Source organism: Delphinus delphis, chromosome 12, assembly GCF_949987515.2.
Source record: "Delphinus delphis chromosome 12, mDelDel1.2, whole genome shotgun sequence".
Classification (NCBI taxonomy): domain Eukaryota; kingdom Metazoa; phylum Chordata; class Mammalia; order Artiodactyla; family Delphinidae; genus Delphinus; species Delphinus delphis.
In genome coordinates this window covers 82,423,809-82,448,938 of record NC_082694.2, presented here as the reverse complement: position 1 = coordinate 82,448,938, position 25,130 = coordinate 82,423,809, and the positions used below count along the sequence as shown (strand labels likewise).

At 43.9% G+C, this 25,130-nt stretch overlaps 1 protein-coding gene across 1 annotated transcript; it reads right to left on the bottom strand.

The window, feature by feature from the left end:
- Nucleotides 1-86: 86 nt before the first annotated feature.
- Nucleotides 87-23,577, bottom strand: PDIA6 (protein disulfide isomerase family A member 6). Its single transcript, XM_060027094.1, has 13 exons — nucleotides 23,544-23,577; nucleotides 18,039-18,180; nucleotides 14,701-14,758; nucleotides 14,129-14,255; nucleotides 10,920-11,026; nucleotides 9,098-9,228; nucleotides 8,585-8,699; nucleotides 7,913-8,053; nucleotides 7,050-7,134; nucleotides 6,855-6,927; nucleotides 5,572-5,730; nucleotides 1,652-1,748; nucleotides 87-1,040 (listed from the first exon to the last, which is right to left on the bottom strand). The coding sequence occupies exons 1-13, from the start codon at nucleotides 23,560-23,562 to the stop codon at nucleotides 972-974; spliced, it is 1,323 nt and encodes a 440-aa protein (XP_059883077.1). The 5' UTR covers nucleotides 23,563-23,577; the 3' UTR covers nucleotides 87-971.
- Between the last annotated feature and the right edge of the window lie 1,553 nt (nucleotides 23,578-25,130).

The window sequence follows — 25,130 nt, the reverse complement described above, 5'->3', positions numbered from 1 at the left end:
CAGAGAAGAGTTTAAGTATCCTACAGAATTTAAATTTTTAGAGAAATATTGCTCACAAAAATTAGTTACAGTTGTATTTATTTTTTTTAAGTTACAATAAAGAAATGTTCTCAATCCTTTGAATTGTCTCTTCATTTACATTCTAACAGATTCAAAGCTTCACTTTTCTGAATGTTTTACATAAATGGGGACTTCCTATAAACTGCTAACCTGCCGCTTATTTCACGTCTTAAGGGACATTTTGTGAGGGTTTAATAATAGCGTATTAAAAACCGTGGGCTAACTGTATACCCTAGTAGTCGCTGGTGATGGCCCAAAGACAAAACAGTGGGGGTGGAATGCAGTTCTCACTTGACAAACCATTGTTTTTCATCCTTCTATATAAGCTCGCTTTACGTTTCACACTTACAGTTGAAACTCAGCCTTGCAGGACACGTGTAAAATCTGTGTGGTGGCAGGCATCCAGACGGTGTCATGTGAACCACAGGTTTACAGGGAGGAGAGACATCAAGGTCATCCCTTCATAGTACTAATTTACTGAATTTAGGATGTGGACACTAATTTCATACATTTATTGGCATTGTCCAAAATAGTTTTATTCTTTAATGGAAAAAAGCAATTAATATTCAAAGGAAAGGATCACATTAAAAAACCTGGTATGTAAGAAACAGCCTCCAAGAACATTCAAGCAGCAGTCAGAGGGAGGGAAAAACGCTTAAACAGCCCATCAGTTTTCTTCAAAATATTATTTGACAGAAACAACCCAATTCACCGGCTGTGACAATTCACAGAATTTTTCACTGTTTTCTTGAGACGCAGAAGTTCACTGTTGCAGTGTTTTCAAATGACCAATCAGTGTTACTTCTTGGTTAAAAAGGCCACTGGTAGATCCATCTGATTGGAAAGAATGTTCCTTCACTGCTGGAAAATCCGCTCCCAAGAAAAGAAAACTCGAGTCTGTGCGGCACCTCTCATAACTCATCTTTCTCCAGGTCGTCGAGCTCCACGTCACTCAGGTCAATGTCGTCCTCCACAGGAAGCTGTAAAACGGAAAGCCACCATCAGGCCCTGCAGGGTCTACACGGAACCACAGACAGGGCGACCTGGAAGTCTGGCATCTCAGTTTACAGAGCACTGAACTTCCAGAGGGGCTCTGGTCACAAGTTTCTCCCCAGTCCAGTTTTTCTCCTGCTTTTAAGTTTGCCTATTATTATATAGATAGAAAACTAACAGCTATTTAACTGGTCCTTTGGAGGGGGGTGGGCAGAAGTGTACCGGAATAAATGCTAATTTCAAAGCTACAATTTTGTACTTCTCTCAAAGTTAATGAATTCTAGCTTAAATGTTCACTTTACAGGTAACAGTCAGGAAAGCAACCTCGCTGAAATTGATCTCGGTGTCTCTGTCGCGAATATCCTATGCCACATAGCACCGTGTAATACGGAGGATGGGATGAAGGGTCTTGCGACAAAGAACACCCCGAAAGGCCCGTGAGGGTGATTCTTCAGGTTATGCTCACGGCAAGGCTTAGGTGTGATGCAAAGGTCTGGTTTACAAGTAGCAAAGATGCACAGGGATCGGGAAAGTAAGGGGCTGGACCGAAGCCCCGACAGCGAGTCCTGCTCACACACAGCTCGGCCCCGGGACTCACCTCGCCGTCCTTGCCGTCCCAGGGCTCTCTGGTGCTGATGGCAGGGAAGACCCCACCTCCCACGGGGGCTGTAGATCCACGCCCAAAAGACAGCTCCCTTAGGGGAAAGTGAGCAGAGCACGGGGTTAACGACGGACTGCTGGTGCGGATGGAGAAACAACTTTTCAAAAGTAACAATTTCCCTACTCCCTGCTATGTCCGCACAGAGGCATTTCTTACCTCCCTCCCCGGAAAAGCACTTCATGAACAGTATTATCTTTTCAATCAGGGACAACAATGTAACCAGATGACAATATAATGACATTCCTGACTAAGGCCTTGGCAGTAGGTAAAGCCAGGTACTACCAATAATTAAAACAAAATAGCAAACATATCTTGCTAAAATACAACTTAAGTGTGTAAAAACGATCAAAGTTGACCCAGAACATGGTCTAGACCAACACTAACACTTGATTAACAAAATTCCACACTAACTTTAGAAAGGCTTTTTGAAAGATGGTACCTTAAAACTGAAATCCTTTTCTCAGATTTCTAACAGGAAGCAGAACCCACAGGCCCCCTCAATGATCTATAGGTGATGGTGGCAATTTTCACACATGTCAAGCTTTCAGACAGAAGAGTTGTACCACGAAACAGTGTGTTAGGTTTTGACTTTGGCAGGTATCGATAAACATTTCCCTGGAAGGATGTAGAGGCGATCACCAGACGGTGAGCAAGGCTGCTTTATAAAAGGCGCCCCCTTGGGCTTCCCTGGTGGCGCAGTGGTTGAGAGTCCGCCTGCTGATGCAGCGGACGCGGGTTCGTGCCCCGGTCCGGGAAGATCCCACATGCCGCGGAGCGGCTGGGCCCGTGAGCCATGGCCACTGAGCCTGCGCGTCTGGAGCCTGTGCTCCGCAACGGGAGAGGCCACAGCAGTGAGAGGCCCGCGTACCGCAAAAAAAAAAAAAAAAAAAAAGGCGCCTCCAGATATCCTCGGTGAAGGGTGCTTAGAATTAGGAGTTCGGGATTAACATTTACACACCACTATATATAAAACAGATAAACAACAAGGTCCTACTGTAGAGCACAGGGAACTATACGCAATACCTTGTAATAACCTATAATGGAAAAAGAAATGGAAAAATACATATATAGATAAATATATGCATAACTGAATCACTTCGCTGTACACTTGAAACTAACACATTTGTAAATTAATTATACTTCGATTAAAAAAAAAGAATATGGGTAAAAGAAAAACAAACAGGATGTCAAGTTTCCTGTATGTGTCCGACAATAGTTACTGTGCACGGTAGGAAAACTGGGTAATTTTACCCGTCGCTTCTGGCTACTTCGCACACTTGACAACGTGTGTCAGCGGTTCTGGAATTGAGGGCAATTTTTGCCCCCAGCGGACATCCGGCAAATGTCTGAAGACATTTCTGATTGTCACAACTCAAAAATCACTGAGTGTGAGTGTGTGTGTGTGTGTGTGTGTGTGTACACTGCTGGCATCCAGGGGTAGAGGCCAGGGATGCTACTAAACATCCTATAATGCACAAGACAAACAACTACCCGGCCCAGAATGTTGAGAGTGCCCACGTTGAGCAACCTTGATGTACACATGCCAGTTACATTCAGAAAACAGGATTATAAATATGTAAAAGCCCACTTTACCACCATTCCATGAACTGTGCTGTATGGGTAGGACAGAGGTATTCAGCGCAATAAGTCAGACCTGTGTCACACGCAGGCTACTACGTCCGCCAGAATGGCTCAATTTACTAGGGAAAGGCACAGGACAATCCAGGCTCTGGTTTATGTGGGAAACACAAACCCGTGTATATAATAAAAAGTCAGCAGTTCTGCTTCTTACTAGTTGTGTCCTTAATCAGGTTATTTATTATCTCCCGACATCAGCCTCTAGGTTCCTACTTAATAATGTCAGCGGCAAAAGCAAACAGACTAGAGGAAAGATGTCAAACCTTCAAAAAGGAACAAAACCTTGAGGGCAGAGAGTTCAATCATCATTTAAAAAATAACAAAAAAGGTTTTTTAATTGCTCAATTACGCACTTGCCCTCTGGCTCCATCTTCCTTTTAGGCTAAATGCTAACAGATCTCTCTTCTAACTAAGAAAGCCTGGAGAAGCATGGCCACTGCCTTCAAACTGAATGGCCACGAACGCATATACCGGCTTGGCCAGAAAGTTCGCTTGACATCTTACAGAAAAACGTGAACGAACTTTCTGGCCAAGCCAATATATGACTCAGGCCCTTTTTCACTTCTGGGGGCGTAAAGTACAATTATATACTTGCCTTTTCTGGCTGCTACTCCAATAGAACACAACATGACTTTTTTTTTTGGCCACACCGTGCAGCTTGCAGGATCTCAGTTCCCCAACCAGGGACTGAACCCAGGCCATGGCAGTGACAGCCTGGAATCTTAACCACTAGGCCACCAGGGAACTCCCATAACATGACATTCTTAAGGAAAGATGCAGAAACCACTAATGTCACCTTGGGTTGACCACAGTGTTCAATTGCTGCCCCTACATTTATAAATTGTTAGTTTAGCTTCACTGTTACCATTAACTTCTATGGGCTGTTTGACGACCTGCGTATACGCACTGATGGTTTTTGTCCTTGGTTTTCCAATAGCCACGCAGAACGTGGCAGGTGTGTGGTTTTTCAAGTACGTACGCTGGTGCCTCTCGCCACCAAGCAGATGTATCCGCCAGCTCTCTGCCAGGCCCCACCCCGGCCAGCTGGAAGCAGTCTCCTCACTAGTGACATGCTCCGTACAAGTTCAGTCTCCTTAGAAAAGAAGACTCACATGTGGCTAGAAACAAGCATACTGCCACGTTTTGTTTCCTTCCTATTCATTACCGCAGACTTTTCTCCACTGGTAATCTGAGGTTTTCTGTTAACTCCAAGACACAAAGTTTGAGAACCAGTGACCTGTATGATCTCAAGCAAAAGTAACTGTCTCAAGTTTACAACATGCTGTTGTTCCTGGAAGCATTTACCTCCTCTGTACTTTACGTGAGTCCAGAGGCTTAGTCTCAAGGTTACTTACTACTCTCCTATACTCAGAGCTCTAAGGTTTTCCAGATTGGAATTCGCTGTTGAAAAAGGATGAAGCACACTTATGAGTAGTCTTCCTGCCAATGTCCCTGAGGGTAGGGATGCCTTTCCTAACTGAAACTGTTCCAGAGACAAGAAGTCAATCGTTCATTCATAAATATTTACAAGAGCTTATTACCAGCCAGGCTCTACAGTGGCGACTAGGGGTAAGTTTTGTGTAAAAGATTCAAACTCTGTGGAACTCACAGTTAATAGGGGAGAGGCATTAATCAAATCACCACAAATCTAAGAAAAGTATGGGTTAACATTCTGTATTTGCCTAAATGAAGACTAAGTCAGTTTTAGGATGAGCTGAACAACAGGGCAGCTTAGCGAGCTCTGTAAGTTGGTTTTGAGTCTGAGAACCTATCATATTGTTTGCACGTTTTGGAGTCACTTCAGTTAGTGCACTCATTTTCAAATAACTACATTCTAAATCCAATGCCCAGGGGTGGAAACTCTATCACCTGAAGTCAGGGGTACAAAGCAGCCTAGAGCGGGAGTGGGTGAGACGGGACTGCTTGTAGCCCATATGAGACCTTTATGAGAATGAGGACAAGCCCAATGCCAAGTGCACAGAATGGCGAGGTGGCCCGAGAGGAGGAATGTGCTAGTATGACTCACTAAGTAGAAGACTTCCACCGCACAGGAAGACGACTCCAAAGCTCTAATTTATAAACGCTAATTCTCTGAAATGTGAAACACAAAACCATTCCATCTATTGCCTAGTCTCTATAAATCTAGTTTGGAACCAACTACCACAATAGAACCGAACAAAGAGACAAAACAAAGACAACTCAAAGAAGCAAGGACTTACCTGAGAAACTCATTAATGCCTTGCTCACTGAACGATCCCTTCAGAAGAGCAAATTTCATCTTGCGTGCGTTAATAGCCGCCATGGCGGGGTACCCAAACCCTCCGATCCCCAGCGCATTCTCAAGCTCAGGCTGGGCTCCGGCTTCCGTCCACAGCCACCTAGAAAAGCAGGTTGGTTTTAGGGCAAAGATCCCCTTTGAGTTAGTCAGAACCTGACTAACAATTAAAGAGCAAAAGATTACACATCTTTTGAATGAAATAGGTGAAAAAATAAATGAAAAATTCAAGATTAGTTTTTAAAATAATGTGTTCTAGATGTGCTCTGAAGTAACTACAGTTCCTCTCCTATGTTCCCTAGACCCTAACCCCGGAAGTCCCCCAAACGGACTGGTCTATCTCTAGGACTGTTTTTCCCCTCAGTCCCCAAAATACTGTCCAACAAACCTGATGAATTTTCTCTGTCACCTGAAATCCTACCAACATCGTTTGGGTTATTAAGCACGTTCTTCAGCAGCGTAACAACTTCTTTTTAAAAGTTAAGGATATGCCATTGTTTAATACATACAAACATGCTCAACCACATCTCTGCCCTTGGGGCTTCCCGGGCTGTCCGGTCCCTGGTCGGGGTAACATCCCGCATGCCCCACAGAGAGGCCACAAGAAAAAAAAGGAGAAAACGCTAAAAAAAAACCTCTTCCCTCCACTCATACAAGGGAGAAGAATAAGGAACTTGGGCACGCAGCCTTCTGCAGGCACACAGTAAACACCTGCTGGACTAACGGAGGCGGTGTGAGGCCACTGTGAGAGGGACAGCAGGGACACGTGGTGCCTGGGACAGCAGCGGATAAGGACGACATGGAGCAAAAAGATTATTAATACAATGGAAACAGAGACAAGCTTTGTTTTAAACATTTGCCTGCGTCCGGCCCTCACTCAGAAGAGGGTACACACCTCTGCTTCTGCTTTCTTTATCTAGCCTTCGAGGCTCTGCTAGAATTGAACTCTGTCACTAATGGCGTTTTTCCCTGCTAGCCTAGAACCAACCGCCATCAGAACACGATTCCTCTAAGAAAAAGTGCGCTGGGGTACAAATAAGTGTGTTATAAATAAGAGGCCTGCATGACTTCATTTCCTCCTAGGTGGTCAGTGTTTTTATATCCTAAATAGAAAAACATGCCAAAGTGAGCCCAGGAGCAGAGCCTACAGAAAACACAGAGGGAGCCGCTTTCGCGCAGTGCTGCACTCTTCCACCCGGACGACACTGAGACAGTTCGATAACTTACCCCCATATTTTCTTTTTGTATTTGTCTGCCAACTTCAGAAGAACTTCCAAGTAAGAATTTCTGCCTGCAGCTCCTGATGTAAATGGACAAAAAAATTTTAAGGTAAAAATAAAGGAATGGGTAAAATTAATCTGTCAATTAAGCGTTCTCAGAGCGAGGAACACAGCACAACGAATGGAATGCGGCGCGCCATACCCGTGTCTAGAATATGCGGCAGCACAGCCACGACGCAGAGCTGGTACTCCTCGCACGCCTTCCTGGCGATGTCCTCGCTGAGGATCTGCGGGGCGCAGAAGACAGGGTGTTGGAAGGCCACGTGACACAAAGCCCAGAGGTAAGCTGGCGTGAGCACCGTCACTCTCGTTACGCGCAAAGCAACTCAAGAGCTAGATAAGCCTCTTCCCAAGTAACACTTCTGTGTGCGTTACAGAAACACCACGAGACGTTCTGTGAAGACTTCTGCTTTTATCCCTCAGCCATCTATCCGCGGTGGTGCTGAGGCATTTGTATACACACACGGACGGTCAGAATACCTGCGCGTAGCCTGGCTACGACATTTAGTCGTTTGGACAGATAAAAAAGACACATTTACACGTCTCATACATTCACATGAATTTGAGGCTCTCTGTGCCTGTGTCCCCATATTTAAAATGGAGATTAAAAACAGTATCTACCTCTAAGTGTTCAGAGGAGAATTAAATGAGAAAAGTCCACACAGACGCACCAGAACCGTGCTTGTCACATGGTCAGGTGCTCAATGGATGTTAGCTATTGTTTTGAGAGCAATAAATGAAAGAATGGATTCGTTCTATCTTTAAGACGCTAAGGTACACTTCTGCTCACAGTGCGATTATTTTGGCACTAAAACTTATGACAGGCAGCCATTTTCAGACAAGTTTTCCCCATCTGAAAGTACAAAAACACTCTAAAGAGAGAATTTTAAAAGAGAAGAGAAAGAGCTTACTGGAAAAGACAGCAAGCTATTACTGCTTTAATATCCTCTATCATCAGCCCGGAAAAGCTTCCCTTACTACAAGTGATTGAAGAGGTTTAATTACCTCAAGGAGCTCAGGAGGCGGAGCGTTATCAGAAAACAAATCAAGGGCCCGGGAAACGATGTCGGATCTCGTCCGTCCCCCATCATAATCCACAGGAGACTCGCCTTTCTGAAATATCTTGATTGTAGGAAATCCCCTAATCTATTAAAAAATACCAGAGTACAAATCAAATTACCATTTCATAAGAAATAAGATCTTTATGGTTTCTAAAACTACCTTATAGGTAATTTAGTGTAACAAAAATATTCCCTAGCCTGCATCGATGTGTAAGGGACAGCACACAGAGGTCTGTTAATCAGGGGGTTTTAACAGTCTCACTGCCAGGCTTAGCCGAATCTTATTCAAACCCTGGATATATACTTAACACAGTCTATGTGCTCTAGAACAAATAAACCAATTTCAAAAGCTGTACGAATAACCCGCGAAAGCTCGGGCTCACATTAAACACATAGGCAGTGCGATACTGAAAACAAAACAAACAAAACTAAAAAGCCCCCAACAGTCTTGAGTGCCAGATTCACTTGTTACAACAGTAAAACGATTTAATTTCGTCATTACAAAACGGCTAGCCTCCCCCCTCCCACGTCCTAGAAAGCCCAGGAGTACTAGATGGTGTAGCAGGTGAAAACACAGGGCACCTCACAAAGACATCAGCCTCGGAAGCACACGCACCTCGTATCGGCTGGCTAGAACCTGGTTAACGGTGGCGTCCACAGCTGCGAGCTTCACTTTTCCTTTCGTTTGCTCTTTTACCTCTGTAGCTGCCGCAGCCCATTCTGGCTCTAGACTGTAGAAAAATACCTGCGCTTTAACAGTGTATTTTAACTGTAAGCACAAATACTTTAACTGGTGTGTGCATTTCTGCCCAATCCGGTTAAATCACACTTGGGAAACACTCTGTGTGTAGCTTTACGAAAGGCATGATGCCCCCTTCACATTCACTTCCTGGTCCTTCGTCCACCACGCCCCCCAACTCTGGATGCTGGCTCCCTGTTAATCACTGAAAATATGACGAGAGGAAACACTCGGCCCTAATGCCGATGTTTAACATTCATTCAGAGCCGGAGCTTTTGGGGAGGAGATCCTGGAGGTTACCTATGACCTGGTTCAGCTCTTTCAAAGTGAGCCACGTGGACAGACTAAAAAGCACCTGACTTAAAAAAGCACCTGGTACAAAGCACTTACTTTTTGCAGTGTCCACACCAAGGAGCATAGAACTCAACCATCCAAACATCTTCACTGTCAAGAACACTCTTATCAAAGGTGTCGTCCGTCAGCTCAATCACGTCCTTCTTACTTGAACTGTCACTTCTACCCTGTCATTTGTGACATTAAACCTTAAGTTACAACTTGGCCAAAACGAACACTAATCCTATTCTAAATATATGTATAACAATAATCATTTCTACAACTTAAAAGTTTTGAGTTCTTCTTTCAACTGAAAACTATTTTACTCAGATTGGGGACATTCCTTAATATTATTCTTTTTACTTGGCAAACAGTATTTACTTTCAAACAATTAGCAGTACACTCAGTGTAATAAGGAACGTGTATCTGAACTCCACCCCCCCTTCTATCTTCATTAAGAGAAACCTCAGCATGGCTCAAAGAACCACCTTAATAACACCATTCTAATTCAGAACAGCGCTGGTTCATCCCAGGACATCCAGTTAGTACCTCTTCATAAAGTCCCTACCATTTAAGAAAGCTAAAAATAACATTTCATCCTTTTATCTTTTCAAGGAGTTTTCTTCAGTACTAAACCCACGAAGCAGTCAGGATCGATACAGTGCTTTCCGCTGCCTGGGCCAAAAGCCATGGGGGTAGGAAAGACAACTGTGCTCATTAAATGTCTAAGTCTGAAATAAAAGGCAAAATCATGAAATCTCTGGTGAGCTCTGAGTCTGTCTAAAGAAGCTAGTCTCACTGGCCTCCTAAGAGAGTGAAGGGCTGTGTGTACACACGCAGGCAGACCTTGGAGATACTGCGGGTTCGGTTCCAGGCCACTGCAATAAAGTGAGCATCGCAATAAAGCAACTCACATGAATGCTTTGGTTTCCTGGTGCACATAAAGGTTATGTCTACACTATGCTGTAGTCTAGTAAGTGTGCACTAGCATTATATCTAAAAGACAATGACCATACAGTAATTAGAAAATACTTCAGTGCTGAAAAATGCTAACCCTTATCTGAGCCTTCAGCAAATCATAATCTTCTTGTAATAGTAACACCAAAGATCACCGATCAAGATCACCATAAATATAATGAAAAACTCTGAAACATTGCCAGAATCTCCAAAATGCGACACAGTGAGCAAATGCTGCTGCAAAAATGGCACCAAGAGGCTTGCTCGACACAAGGCCGCCACAGACCTTCACTCTGTAAAAAGTGCAACACGACGAGGTGTGCCTGTGTGTACCAGGAAGAATTCAATGCCTTTTCGCAAGAACATAACTACGCCACATTTCACACACAGGAATCTGTAATACCAATCCAGAGAACAGGAATCTTCTTCCCTGTCCATTTATGTAAAGATGCCCAGGGATTTCAGCCCGACTGCCACAGACACGGGCCAGGAGGTCATCCAAATTTCATCCACGTTTGCCCAAAGCTGACCTGGAGGAGAGCTGGTCTCCCTCTCTCCACTTTGGAACTACAAACGCCATGGAAGCCAGATTCCCACTCCCACGGCCTGGGGCTCTTTCTCCCACTGTAGGCCAAGCTCTTGTCCTTCGGCCCTGGGCCAAGGAAGCCATCTCGGGCCGTGGTTCCCGGCCTGCGGCTGTGGCGGATGCCCTAGGACTGGCTATGGCGACAGTGATTCTGAGGGGCCACGCGAGTAGGCTGGGTGTCTGACTCCCTTTTGGAGGGAATCAACCTCCTATTACTTTTTAACCGAAAGTCCACCAATTTAAAATATTTTAAGAAGTAATTATCTTCTACGCGGAGTTTACAGTCAGGCTTAAAGATCACGCCACATTAAAAACTGACATTATACACAGCCTTACTTGCTTTCCAGAACTATATCCACCACTCCTGCCTCCAAGGCGGCCCTTTACGAGCTGGCGCAGAGCACCGAGAGCAGCGTCTACGATGGCTTCACCAGTTCTGCCACCTACGGGAAGACAACGGGCCATCAGGTGAGCGGGGGCGGGCGGGCTGGGAGCCTACATCGGACGCTACCTGAAGACTTGAACCTTTACATACCTGTCAGCTTCATCTGATGTTCAAACAGACCTAACACCACGTGTATCTTTAAGACAGCCAGTTTCTTCCAGAATGTATTTCCTGCTAGACTTTATGCTGGGAAAAACTAAATCCTCTTCTTCAGTGTTAGGTTATTAGTGTGAACGAGGACATTCTGTTCACCCATAAATACCATCTACTATTGAGAACAGTTCACAAATGTTTACTGAATGTATAACACGTACACAGATGAAAAAGAAGGTTATCTAGTTCAGAGAGCAGGGGAAATTTCTAAACACAAAGTACCCAATGAGGCAAATGGAAAAACTATTTCTGAGATAATAACAAGTAGGATACGAGGGGTCCGAAGCTAAGAAACTGGAAAGCAATCCACTGTTTTCTACCTTGCTTAAAACACTTATTTTGGGCTTTTAGGTTCTGTAGCTGAACTTACTCCTAATATAGGAAGTAACAAGCCCCGTATTAAAGATAGTGACAATAGCCTTTGGAAGTTTACCAAAAACTATGTGCTCAAGAAATTAGGGGACTATTAACTGACTCAGAAGAATATGGATAATATATGCCTTGAGACTATCTTCAGAGTTTAAAGGCAAAACTAACAAAATCTTTTTAGAAAGTTTCTTCTTTCTTCTCCTTTCTTAAAAATAGAGTTTTCTAATCAAACTGCCCAGGAAGAGATTAAAAACTTCTGAGAACGCTTCAGACTTGACATTAGAAAGAAAATACACAACAGCAGCATTCGGAGTGTGTTCAGATCATCCTGCACTGCATCCTGGCTGAGATTACCAAGTATGTCACTTCCTGAGACAGAAAGGCAAGACCTCAACATAAAAACAGCCTTCTGCTCCTTATCTACTGCAGACACCTCCACCTTCTGAACCAGTGCCCCTTCCACCACCAATCTCCACCTGGAAATATACCAAATCAAGAAAAACACTAGGGGGACTTCCCTGGTGGCACAGTGGTTAAGAATCTACCTGCCAATGCAGGGGACACGGGTTTGATCTCTGGTCCAGGAAGATCCCACATGCCATGGAGCAACTAAGCCCATGCGCCGCAACTACTGAGCCTGTGCTCTAAAGCCCACGTGGCACAACTACTGAGCCCACGTGGCACAACTACTGAAGCCCGCACGCCTAGAGTCCGTGCTCCGTAACAAGAGAAGCCACCGCAATGAGAAGCCTGTGCACCGCAACAAAGAGTAGCCCCCGCTCGCTGCAACTAGAGAAAGCCTGCGCACAGCAACGAAGACCCAACGTAGCCAAATAATTTTTTTTAAAGTGAAAATATAAAAAAAAAAGAGAGAGAAAAAAAAAGAAATACACTAGGGAAAAAGACAGAGAGGGTTTTCTCACTCTAGACCAAGGGTGAGCAAACTGTTCCTGCAAAAGACCAAACAGTAATTATTTTCATCTTTGCAGGCCATACTGCTGCAGCTACTCAATTCTGCTGTTTTAGTGTGAAAGTAGGCATAGACCATATGAATGAACAAGCGTGACTGTGTTTTGAAAAACTTCATTTACAAAAACAAGCAGCAGGACAAACGCTAACCCCTGCTCTAAACATTCCATTTTTACAAGTTAGCAAAATGAACAAATTATATTCCAAAGCAGAAAAGCAGGTGGTTAGTCAGAAAAATGAAACTGATCATTTTATGGAACTTTAGAGCTGGGGAGTCTAGGAGAAATGATGTGTCTAAGGCCTCATCCCCAAGTATTTTGACCCCCATCTTGGTGAGGTACCAACCACACCGACACTTACCAAGTTACATGCTTTACATGTACTATTTCAGTGAAACTTCCAGTAGCCTAAAACAGGTTTTCACATCCCCATTTTACAAACAAGAAGCAGATCCAGAGAGATAAGGTATTCTGTTTAGCCAGCAGTTAAACCCAGGCCAGGCTGTCTTCAAAGCTCACGCTATGGTTTCTCTGCTCCCTTCACATTCCCTTTTCTGAGAATGTTTTCTCAATCCGCTGGATACAATGCAGGACACCAAGTACAGATAAGACAACAGTCACTTTGTTTTTATCGTGATGCTGATTCTCCCCGCCTCCAACCCTGAAAACTTGTTCCTCTCACATAAAGCAAAACCTAAGATTTTAGACTCTAAGTTTAGTCACTTACATGCCCCTTGTAACAAAATCTTTTTTAAAAAAAGATCAAATGAGCCATAATTTAAACTTTAAATACATTACGCCCAATACTTTTATTGGACCCTGGGTATGGCTCAACTTAGCAATTCTGTCTTAAATATAATGCTTGTGACATCTTAAATAACAGCCGATTCTGTAAAAGAACAGGGAATCTGAGCCAAGATCCTCTGCCCACTTGCCTCAGTGACTCACAGCAGATACAACTGACCACTGTCTATAAAATGAAGAACTTGTGGGACTTCTTTATTATCAATAGTTTAAAAGACTAAATAATAGCTTTAATATTCAGATACTATACATGTTTACAAGGTATAAAGATTCATGGGCAAAATACTCCATAGTAATAGCAATAGTTTAAACTGACTTCCAAATTACAGGACTCTTCTTTTTCCACGCTGATATGCTAGACCCGCCCCACAGTGAAGGGACGAGCAATCAGAGCAAGAAAACACTTGCAGATCTTTTCAAATATTAAGTAATTAAAGAAACTTATTAAATATTAACTAACTATAAAATATTCAGTAACTAGTATTTTTTAAAAACTGTAATGAAAAAGAGGGAAGCACGAAACATCATTACTCTCCCATTGCTAAGCCCGTGGGCCTAACCTAGTATAAACAGTAATAAAAAAACTTTTACCTGTTTGACACATATTAAGTCTTTAGAGCAACCCAGAAGAGGTAGGAATTACTCTATACCATTTGACAGATAAGGAAATTCAGGCACGAAGAGGGTGAAAAACTTGCAGGTAGCAGGGCCAACAGGTTATAGAGTCCCAGGTTCCCTATTTTCTACCTACCTGCTCAAATTAAAATTCCAACCAATGGAATGAAGTAATTAGGAAAAGTCCTTACCCTGATAATCTTCTGGTTGGTTTTTATTAGATCCAAAAATCTTAATGGTAGGAAATCCCTGAACGCCATATTGACCTCCCAGGGACTGATGTTTATCTGCGTCAACTGCACCAACTTTTACAACATCCTGTGGAAACATAAAAGAAATATCTATTTTTCTTTCAACCAGAGCAGATTCCACAAGAACCCATCATCTGATGATGTAGACTCAGAGACAAGATAGTAAAGGTTCCATTCGCCAACAGAATCAATGAGAACTTTAGCCTGGGAAACCATTCCTAAATGGAAAGCTGGGCAACATGCAAGTCAGCCTGTGAGGAAACTGTGCGGCTCCCAGAACTAGCTCGGCGAAGCATAATCACGCCATTCAACTGGGCAACAGAATTAACAAAAGTAGACGAGAGAAAAATTAGAATGTACAGTACCCCTTTGCTCCCTACATAATTTTGGCACCAGAACAAGAGTATTGGGCTTCAATATGCAAATTAACTTCCTATTGTACATTAAGTCCATTTGCTTAATTAAACTTATTTTAACATACACAGGTGAATGTGGACATCTCAGAAACTCACTTTTAATGCAGTTGCTACTTTCTTCCATTCTGGTGTTAACCTTTGGCAGTGGCCACACCTTTCAGGGGATGAAAACACAAAGAAGGCAACAGTTAAGTCCTTGATTCCCAATTCAAGAAACGTTCACCAACAGTCTACTGAGTGACATGCCCTGAGGGTGGGGACCTGCAGGGAGAAGAGCACTAAAAACCATGATCGGTGACCTGAAGGAACTCACTGTCCTGATTCTACTATGATCCTCTTTCATATCATCATAAAAAAGCTTCCAAATTACTGCTGAGTTAAAGTGTATTTAAAGAGTTTAAACAAACACTATCATTCATAACTCTCTCCCTGAGTGGAAACTTTAGTGTTTATCTGGTCAAATGTGCCTCATGTGCGGTCCCAGTTGTATGGCTTAGCAAAGTGCAGGTTCTTGGGCCCCAAGAAACCAGAGTTCCTAGAGAAGGGGTTCAGGAACCTGTATTTTAATAAGTTCTACTAGTGACTCTTAAATCTATTAATGTTTGATAGTCCCTGATCTAGTCCAAACTTTTCATTTTATAGATGAGGCAACTGTTTTAGAGTCTAGATCTCCAGTGCCTAAATCTCAACGTTCTTCGGCTCCCACAAGCAGCTTGTAGAGGTAAAAATGCACATGTAGTCCCCATTTAGTATGGCTAACAAGTGAAAAGCACTTGATACCGCAAGGTGGTGATAAAAGAACACGAATGAGTGACAGTCACATGAACACAAGGAAAAATAATCTTAATCTTTTAGGTACCAGTACTTGCAAAGAATTATCGTGAAATATAACACACATAGAAAACTGCTTTTAAACATTATATATACAGAAATCTGTTATGTTTAAATCAGTCATCGAGGTTATAGGTAGCTGTATTATTTTCATCACTGTAAAATACCCATTGTATGAAGACAGCATAGCTAGTTTATCTATATAGGTGACTTTTTCCTTTTTTAAACAAAGTATATTTTCTTCTAATTAAGTCTCTAAGGAGCTAATGAGCCAATGCCACGTGCCAGCACCACGATGAGCACTCTTCATACAGGATTTCATTTAATCAGCACAACCACCCTGCAAGCAGGCTTTGTCACTTCCATTTTACAGATGATGAAACAGAGCCTGAGAAGTTAAGAAACCCTCCCAATACCACCCAGTGACAAAGCTGCCTGACAGGTTTTCCTGGCTCCAGATCCCACATTCTTAATCACTATATAACATCACCTTTCATAGGGGCTTAAGTTTAATCCAATATTTTATTTTATTTATTTATTTTTGGCTGCATTGGTCTTCATTGCTGTGCACGGGCTTTCTCTAGTTGCGGCGAGTGGGGGCTGCTCTTCGTTGTGGTGCACCGGCTTCTCACCGCGCAGCCTCTCTTGCTGCGGAGCACAGGCTCCACGCGTGCAGGCTTCAGTAGCTGTGGCGCACGGGCTTAGTTGCTCCACAGCATGTGGGATCTTCCCAGACCAGGGCTCGAACCCGTGTCACCTGTGTTGGCAAGTGGATTCTTAACCACTGCGCCACCAGGGAAGTCCAATCCAATATTTTAAAAGTCAGGATCTTTCAGCAAAACGTCCTGAAATGCTGATCCTACATACTACATATACAGTATGTTTTGCTATTTAGGTGAGCTACTTATAAGTCCACAAGTCAAAATTTTACAGGACTTTGTGCCTCTTTAATTTCAATTTATTCTAATGAAATAAGGACTCAAATCGGAGATTGTCAGAGTATATACCCCCTTCAATTCCAATGTAAAGCAATGTAAAGACAGATCAAAATGCCACAAATATAAATATAGCAGCACACCCTGTAACTCAAGGGTTCTTCAACTGGGGTCTAAGAATCCCCAAAGGACTGGTGGATAAAAATTGAGGGGCTCTGTGAACTTTGATGGGGAAAGAAAAAATCCTGTATTTTCATTAACCTGTAATTGAAATTTAGGATTTCCTTCAGTTATAAACATTAACAACATATCATAGTTGGTTAGTACTTGTGACTGTCACAAATAAAAATCAGAGCTATTTTCTTATCACCACTATAGTTGTTGCAGGTATCTTTAAACATCATTTATGTTCATCACTGTTTCAGTATTATGGTAGCTAGCTGTTAGATGTTGGTATTTACGTTCCAGTAAATAAGTAGTACATAATCATATCAAGATTTATTTTGCTATTTTAATAATGTTATTCCAACATTTTAGGTTTCCTTTGTGATCCTATAGCCTTTATTTTATACATGTGTATTTGTTGGTTTTTTGTTTTGTTTCCGTTAAAGGTTTTAACTACATAAATAATACTGCATTTTGACTGCACAGATGACCCTTGAATAACATGGGGGTTAGAAGTGCTGACCCTCTGCAGTGGAAAATCTGCATGTAACTTTACAGTCAGCCCTCTGTATCCATGGATTCAACTAACAGTGGATTGTGTAACACTGCAGTACAAATTTGTTGGAAAAAAAAGAAAAATCCACATGTAAGTGGACTTGGCGCAGTTCACACCTGTGCTGCTCAAGGGTCAGCTGTATGAAACTGGGCACTATTAATTTCAATGGTAATTACAAGTTTGTTCCCCTCCCCCCGCCCCAGAAACAGATGTAAGGCAAGAGAAGAGCTTTTAAATCAAACCAAATTTTCTAATTACATATTTTTGGAAGCAACCCTCTTCAAGAAACAAAATGGAGTCAACCACTGGTCCTTCCCTTTCCTTTGCCCGATATTCTCTCTGCATAAAGTCAATTTCCCGGGCTTCCCTGGTGGCACAGTGGTTGAGAGTCCGCCTGCCGATGCAGGGGACACGGGTTCGTGCCCTGGTCCGGGAAGATCCCACATGCCGCGGAGCGGCTGGGCCCGTGAGCCATGGCCACTGAGCCTGCATGTCCGGAGCCTGCGCTCCGCAACAGGAGAGGCCACAACAGTGAGAGGCCCGCGAACCGCAAAAAAAAAAAAAAAAAAAAAAAAAATTCAATTTCCCTTCCATCTTCACCCCACTTACCTCATCATAAAGATGTACCTTCCTAAAATTATACGGGTTTTTTCCTTCCTTCTTTCTTGCAACTATTAGCTACTTCCACCATTTTTTTTGTCATTGGCTCAATCTCTGCACCCTTTAACAGACTCAATCAACAGTTTCCCTCTCCTCTACCTCTTTTATTTATTTATATTTTGCCATTATGAGATCTATTCTTATTAGTATTACATGGATGTGTCCTCTACCTCTTAATCAGTAAACTAGGTAAACGAGACGGCTGAATAAAATCACATTTTTATGTAGTATTTTTCTTAATTTTATAAAGTACCATAAATAACTGACAACTATTTTATAATACTTACCATGGAGCATAGAATTCTACAAGCCACAAACTATCACTCTGAATAACTTCTCGGTTGAAGTTTGACGGAGTTAATTCGATTACATCATCACTAGACGAATACAGACCATTAACTGCTATAAAGAGGGTACAGCTCATCAGACCTGGAGTAACAACAAAAAGCACACCATCAACATCAGGGTTCATGCTGACAGGAAATGTGGGCCACCAAAGTCCTTTTCAACTGACCAAGGCCCTTTACAGAGGACAGCCTGGGTCAGCTCTCTCCTAACCCCCTTCTCCCCAACTCCCACCCCCAGCCTGGCTGCTGCTGTAGCCCCTGGAATTTGAGTCCCCCCAGTGCAGTGCTGAACAAGGGAACAGACAGCCCACACCCTCATCTCTTGAGCTGCCTTGGGACCAGATTTAAATACTCTTCTTAGTGCTTTTCCTACACTAACACCTTCATTCTGTACAACCACACTCCATGAGGCAGTACTATTATCACCGTTTCATGGGCAAGGGCACTGGAAAATGGGGAAGTTACATCTCGCTCTGTGACCTTGGATAATCCACATGGTATTTGTTGTGTTATTCAGTTGCAGTATTAGCACGCTATCTTTATTAAAGCTTATCGATGGGAAAAATAATTATTTGCCTCCCCTACTAGACTGTGACTCTCTTAAGGGCAATGATTGTTTAAATATTTTTCTTTCTACTAACACTATCCATGGCACATCATCAGGCGCTCACAGTGTTGCAGGATGAGCTCCCAAAGAATGTTCATGTGAACAGTGTTATAAAGGAAGGACAGAGAGTCTGTATCATTAATAGCATAGTTTAGCCACACTGTGGACCAAGTGTATTTTTGTTGCTACTCTGGGAACTTACATGCAGATTATAACAATTACATAGAAAAACAAGTTCTGAATATTTAAAAAACCCAAGTTTTCTGAATTGGTAATGTCAGAATTTTACCTCCTTTAAATTTGTCTGTGTATGTATACACAGACACACAACATAAATTATATATGTTATATATGAAATTTTATAAAATATATAATTTGCTTTCTAACTGCATTGTCTAGTATCTCCAGAATAATGCTAAATAACAGAACGTTTTTTACTTTAATAGGTATATTTTCCCATTTGCTAGCTTTTGGGTTGAAACAGATAAACTTAATGATATTAAAGAAATTTCTATTACTTTCTTTTCAACATCTATGAAGATGACCATATAATTTCCTTCTTTTAATCTCTTGATGCAAAGAATTATAAGAGACTCACCTGTCTTCTAAGAAAGCATGTGTGTATATGCCATCTTAGTCACAGTTTCACATGCTTACTTTGTAAACAGAATTTGGAAGATTTCAAATGGAACTTTTTGAACAACCCAATGGTAAACTTCTTCTGGAATAAGTGTATACTGGTGTTAATTGTTCTACTGCTAAATCCTCCACCTTATACTTACAAGGCACTTTGAATTTGTAAATCACTTTCAAACGCATTGGATCCACTTGATTTTTCACAGCACTACTAACGAGAACGTGGCAATCGTCCCTATTTTGTAAATAAGGAAACAAGGGCGGATAGAGAGCAAGTGGCCCGTCTGTGGTCACACATATAACTGGGAGAGCAGCTCCCTGACTTCTACTTCCAAGCTCTACCCATTAAACCATGTTGTCTTTTTAGTGTTCAAGATAAAAATGTTCAGTATGCCATGGGCATGAATAACAATGACACTGTTTGAGAACACTGCATTTGAATGATAGACATGACTAGTATTGCAGGAACTTAACTGTGGACCTTCCTAAGGGTGATGTGAAGCCACTAAAGGGTTACCATGCAGGGGGTAGGATCAGACTTGCTTTCTATAGAGTATTCTGGCTGCAGTGTGGACAGTGGATGGAGAATTATCAGGAGAGCGGTTTCACATAAACCAGGGGAAAGACGGAATGAGCAACAGTAACAAAGGCTACTGGGAGGTGAAGTAGGAACGACTGCAAACTGTCCACTGGATATAATGACAGAGAGGTCACTGGGGTCCCGGGCAGTTGAGGTACAGTAGTGAAAGTAAGCAGCAGTCAGGCTGCACAGGGCTGGAGAGAGCAGGAGGGGACAAGCTGTGAAAATCACACAATAACTCTTTAAACAAGTTTCTTAGAAAGAGCAGGAGACAGTAAGAAAATGGGGGATAGAAGGAAGCTTTCTTTTTAAAGATGGGAGTGAGCTGAGCACAAAGTGAAGAAATATGTGGAGGGAGAGGCTAAAGTACAGGGAATAATGTAACAAAATGCCTGAATTAGGAGGCTGGGAGGGAACCCAGAGTCAGAGACGGGGGTAGCTTGCAACCGAATGACCTCGTCTTCCATCTCAAGAGGTGGGAAAGGGTGTGGATGGAGGTCAAGCCAAACAAAGCGAGGCTCCCTTGCTAACTGCTGTGCAACATGGCAGCCGCTGGCCACACGTGGCTGCCCCAAACTGAGGTGTGCTGTAGGTGTAAACAGCACACCAAATCGCAAAGACTTGGTAGGGGAAAAAAGTAAATTATCTCATTAATATTTCTGATATTGATTTCCTCTTGAGGTGATATTTTAGATATACTGGATAAATAAATATATATTAAAATTAATCTCACCTACTTCTTTTTGTCTTTTTAAATGTGGCTACTAGAAAATATAACATTACATACAAACTTGGCACTATATTTCTATTGGATGGTGCTGCTGGGAAGATTACAGAGTTTGACATATTTAATAAAGCAAGTAAATCAAGAACCTAAGCAGAGACAGTCCTAGATCTGAGTAAGCGTGAGAGGAAGACTGGTCTTAGGAAATCCTCTATGGAGATCTACTATGTTTAAAGACGTTTATCTTCTTTAAAAAAAAAATCCGTAGGAGTTATTAGTTTTTCAATATACTGAGCTCCTTGTGAAAGTTTCAAAAATGAGAAAAGCCAAAAAAAGAAAAACTATCAACAGTCCCACCAGAATGAACTATTAATATTTTGGTGGGTACTCTTAACTAACACATCTACACTATACAGAGGCCTAAAAATTTATATAAATGTGATCTTACTACATACATTCCCTTCTGTAACCTTTTTTGACTCAAAATAAGTTACATTTTCTACATAAGTAATTATGGATTACCCATTACCCCCCATGTAACCATTTTTAATGGCTGTATCATGTTCCTAATCCACTACTGACATAATTTGATGGTCTCCATTTTTCTCTATTAACAGGCCAATACTAAAAATTCTAATACTTCTTCCCTCCTCAAATAAATATGATTTCTTTAAGAGAAAATCTTACAAGGGGAATGGGGTATGGCTGACATTCTGATATATGTATCTGTCCAAGTACCCTCCAAAAACTGCCGTCTTAACTAAGAATAACACTCACACAGCGCTGTGTACCAGTAGCTCATCTACTCTATGTGGTGAGTATCATCACGCCCATTTTTAGCACAGGACATGGAGCAGAAAAGGTAACTTGCCTAAGGCCACATAATTAGAAACAGCACCTTGCTATGCAACCCCAAATTTTAACCAAAGGGCTGGAGCCTACAGAAGCATAACCCCAGGAGGGGCATGCTATGGCCCGTGGCAGGAGAGTTACCTTCTTTCCCTCCTCATGCCAATCAGGGACAGCAATAAACAATGCACCTCCTCCTCATGCTGTGTCAAGCAGGCCGCAGTCATCAAAGGATGAACCATGACTGTTTACCTCAGGAATGGGCCTCCCTGCTGTACAAAGATGGTCATGCCTAATGACACTCAGTAGGACATGAACTTGAGCTTTTTCCCCCCCCAGTAAGGGGGCTGGACTTTTCTTATCTATAAAGTGGCCTGGTTCTCACAGGAGCATTCCCTCCTCATAAACGGCTGTCAGTGGAAATGTCTTGATGAAGGTTCAAGACCTAAGTTCCTCAGAAGGCAGTAAGACCTAGTAGGGTTACAAGGAAATCAAACACGCTACTCAGAAAAGCATCAGAAGAGGTACAAATTCCAACAGCTGAAAAGTAGTCAGCAACTACCCCCACAAAACCCCTCAGCCCACTTAAGATGATAAAAAGTAGGTCAAGGCTGACCAATACCGTTCTGTTTCTAAAACTCACATGGCCATTCCACTCGCTGATAACCAGCACCGACGGGAAACCGGAACACCCGAGGGTCTATCTAGAATCTATGTGAGCAGATGAGCTTGCCATCTGTGGCCTCCCATGATTCCTCCAGGGTAGTAAAGGATGTTATAAATCCACGTCACTAACATCTCTGTCCCACACCTGCCAGCAAGAGTACATGGTCCCAAAGCACTCATCCAGAAACCGAGAGGGCGCCCCAAAGGCTGACTACATTTATAATAATGAATTAACTGTAAGAATCCTACAGTCTTCCACAGCCCTGTCTGAAGTCACTCGCAGGCAACTGTACAGAAACTAAGTTCTTTCCCCCTCATCTATTCTCTCTACGGTAATACGGCAAATATTTCGATCTTGTTTACTCTCTTCAGACATATAAATTCCTTAATCCTGAGAACAACCCTATGGAGTACTAGCCCAGAGTGGTTAAGTAACTAGTTCCCAGCCACACAGCTAGTAGATGCGGGGGTGACGGAGAGGTGGGACTCAAGCCCTGCTATCTGGATCCACAGTGTTCAGGTATCCACTGTCAGAGCACCTTGGCTGGGACCAAGGGGAGCCCAGGAAGGAACGGGATCCTCAACCACACTACTGTAGTCTCTAAAACTGACATTTACGTAAGTCCAGAAAGTCTGGGTTCAATTTGGTTGTTAGAAGTGCAACCACATTTAAAGTGCTCTTGCATCGTAAGACCCGCTTTAGGAAGGATTTATTTCAGGACCGGGTTTTGATAGTTCAGGTTTTTTACAAGTGGGAATTCCATAAAACAGGTGGTGAGGACAACTTTCAGTGTGAGAAGCCCGTGACTCTCCCGCACACACTCGAGGCCCAGAACAAGGTCCCCCTGCTAGGTGGCCCCCCAGTACCCAACCTCGGCCAGGGATCAGCCATAGCCGGTCTCTGGGCTCAAAGGCAGCTCCCGGCCTTCGCTCACACCCGGCCCGCCCAACGCCGCCCCTTCACCGGAGCCCGGCACCGGCCACTCGGCCCCACGCTCGGAGCTGTCCCAGGCGCCCTGGGTTCGAGCCCGGTCGCGGGGCTCCCGCCTCCGGCCGCGCTCGCGCACACGCTCCTCCCGGATGGGAGGAAGTCGCCCCCGCCAAGGGCGCCCTCATCTCCCCACGCGCCCCGCACTTTTCTGCCCGAGGGCCCGCGCAGGGGGCTCCGGCCAAGAGCAGCCCCAGTCCCCGGAGTTCCCCCACCGCCCCAGGGGCTTCCCCTACTGCGTCCTCCGCGTGGGCCGGGCCACCGACCCTCCCCGCCAGCGCGGGCCCGGCCAAGGCCACGCACCCGCTCGCTCCCCCGTCCGCGGCCCGCCACGGGGGTTCCCGGTCTCCCAGGCTGCCCCTCCACCCGCCCCGGACGAAGAGGCCTGCGCCTACCAAGCACCAGGCGAGCCATGCCGAGGTCCGGGGCCACCGCGTAGTCCAGCCACCGCCTCGTCCAGCCACCGCCTCCCCTCCGCCGTGCCGCGCCCCCGCCGCCTCACGTCCAGTCCTCGGCCCGCGAGGCAAACGCGGGGCGGTGCGGCAGGGGAGGGCCGGAAGACGTCACCAAGCCGTGGCCGCGGCTTATTGGTCCCGACAGACTTCTCTCATTTGCATAGCCAATGGGAGGCAGCCGGGTAGAGGTTACCGGTTTGGGTTTTGAGGGGGCGGGGCGAGCGACGGAAGGAGGGACTAGCTGGGGGCGGGGCAGGCCAGCCCCTCCATCCCGCGTGTCCCTCACGTACCTACGGTGGCTCCTGGGCTCTCCGTCCTTTTCTCTCCAGGAGTACAGTACTTGGTTTGCCTCTCTGATCCTTAGGATTCTCTTTTCCCACTTGTTTCCAACGAGACCGTTTCCAACCCTCATTCATCCCTTGTTCCCCCCCACCCCCGACCCTTATCCTCTTTGTCTCTAGGGAGGATAAGTTTCTTTGGGCCCTCAGTACATCTACGACCTTATCAAATGACATATTAGTTTTTCCTGTGCCCGAACGAGTATTCAGTCATAAAACACTTGCTAAACACATACTGTATATAACATAATTCAACAAGTATTTATTTTGTTGAATTACTTTAAAAGTTCCCACGACCAGGGCACAAGACTGCAAAGCTTTTCAAAGACAGGCACTCAGTTCTCTGTAGAAACCCTGTGGGGCTTAAGCTTCAGAGCTCCTAACTTACAGGGTTTACTTCCTCACCCGAGAGGGGCCCTAGCAATGAGTTCGCACGGTCATGTGTTTTGCAAAATATGCAAAAGTGAAATATTTTAAGCACAGCAGGCTAAGACTTCAATATCTTTCCACTGTGATTTCCTCTCTGACATTTAGAGCGGACTCGAGCATTTTCTTTTTGTATTACTAACGGTTTATTTCTCTGTAGTGCTTAATGCATAAAACAGCTCTGATTCTGGCCAAAGCATTTATGGGGTCTGGGAGTAGTGGAGACTGGTAGGGCTTCCTGGAGGAAGCGGCACTAGAGCTGAGTCTGGAAGGAGGAGAAAGTCATTCAAGGCACAGAGAGCAAAGGGAGCAAAGGGAGTGCAGAGGGCACAGTGGGGTGAACTGGCACCATGAAAAGGAAGCTGGCAACAAAAGCCAGATGAAGGGGTGATGCTGGGGGCTGTGTGACATTAAGATCATATATAGACTGAGCGATGTAGATGCCTGAGTTTTCTTTTTTTAATAAATTATTTATTTTAGGCTGCATTGGGTCTTCATCGCTGCGCGCGGGCTTCTCATTGCAGTGGCTTCTCTTGTTGCGGAGCACGGGCTCTAGGTGCGCAGGCTTCAGTAGTTGTGGCACATGGGCTCAGTAGTTGTGGCTCGCGAGCTCTAGAGCACAGGCATAGTAGTTGTGGTGCACGGGCTTAGTTGCTCCGCGGCATGTGGGATCTTCCCGAACCAGGGCTCGAACCCATGTCCCCTGCATTGGCAGGCAGATTCTTAACCACTGCACCACCAGGGAAGCCCAATTCCTGATTTT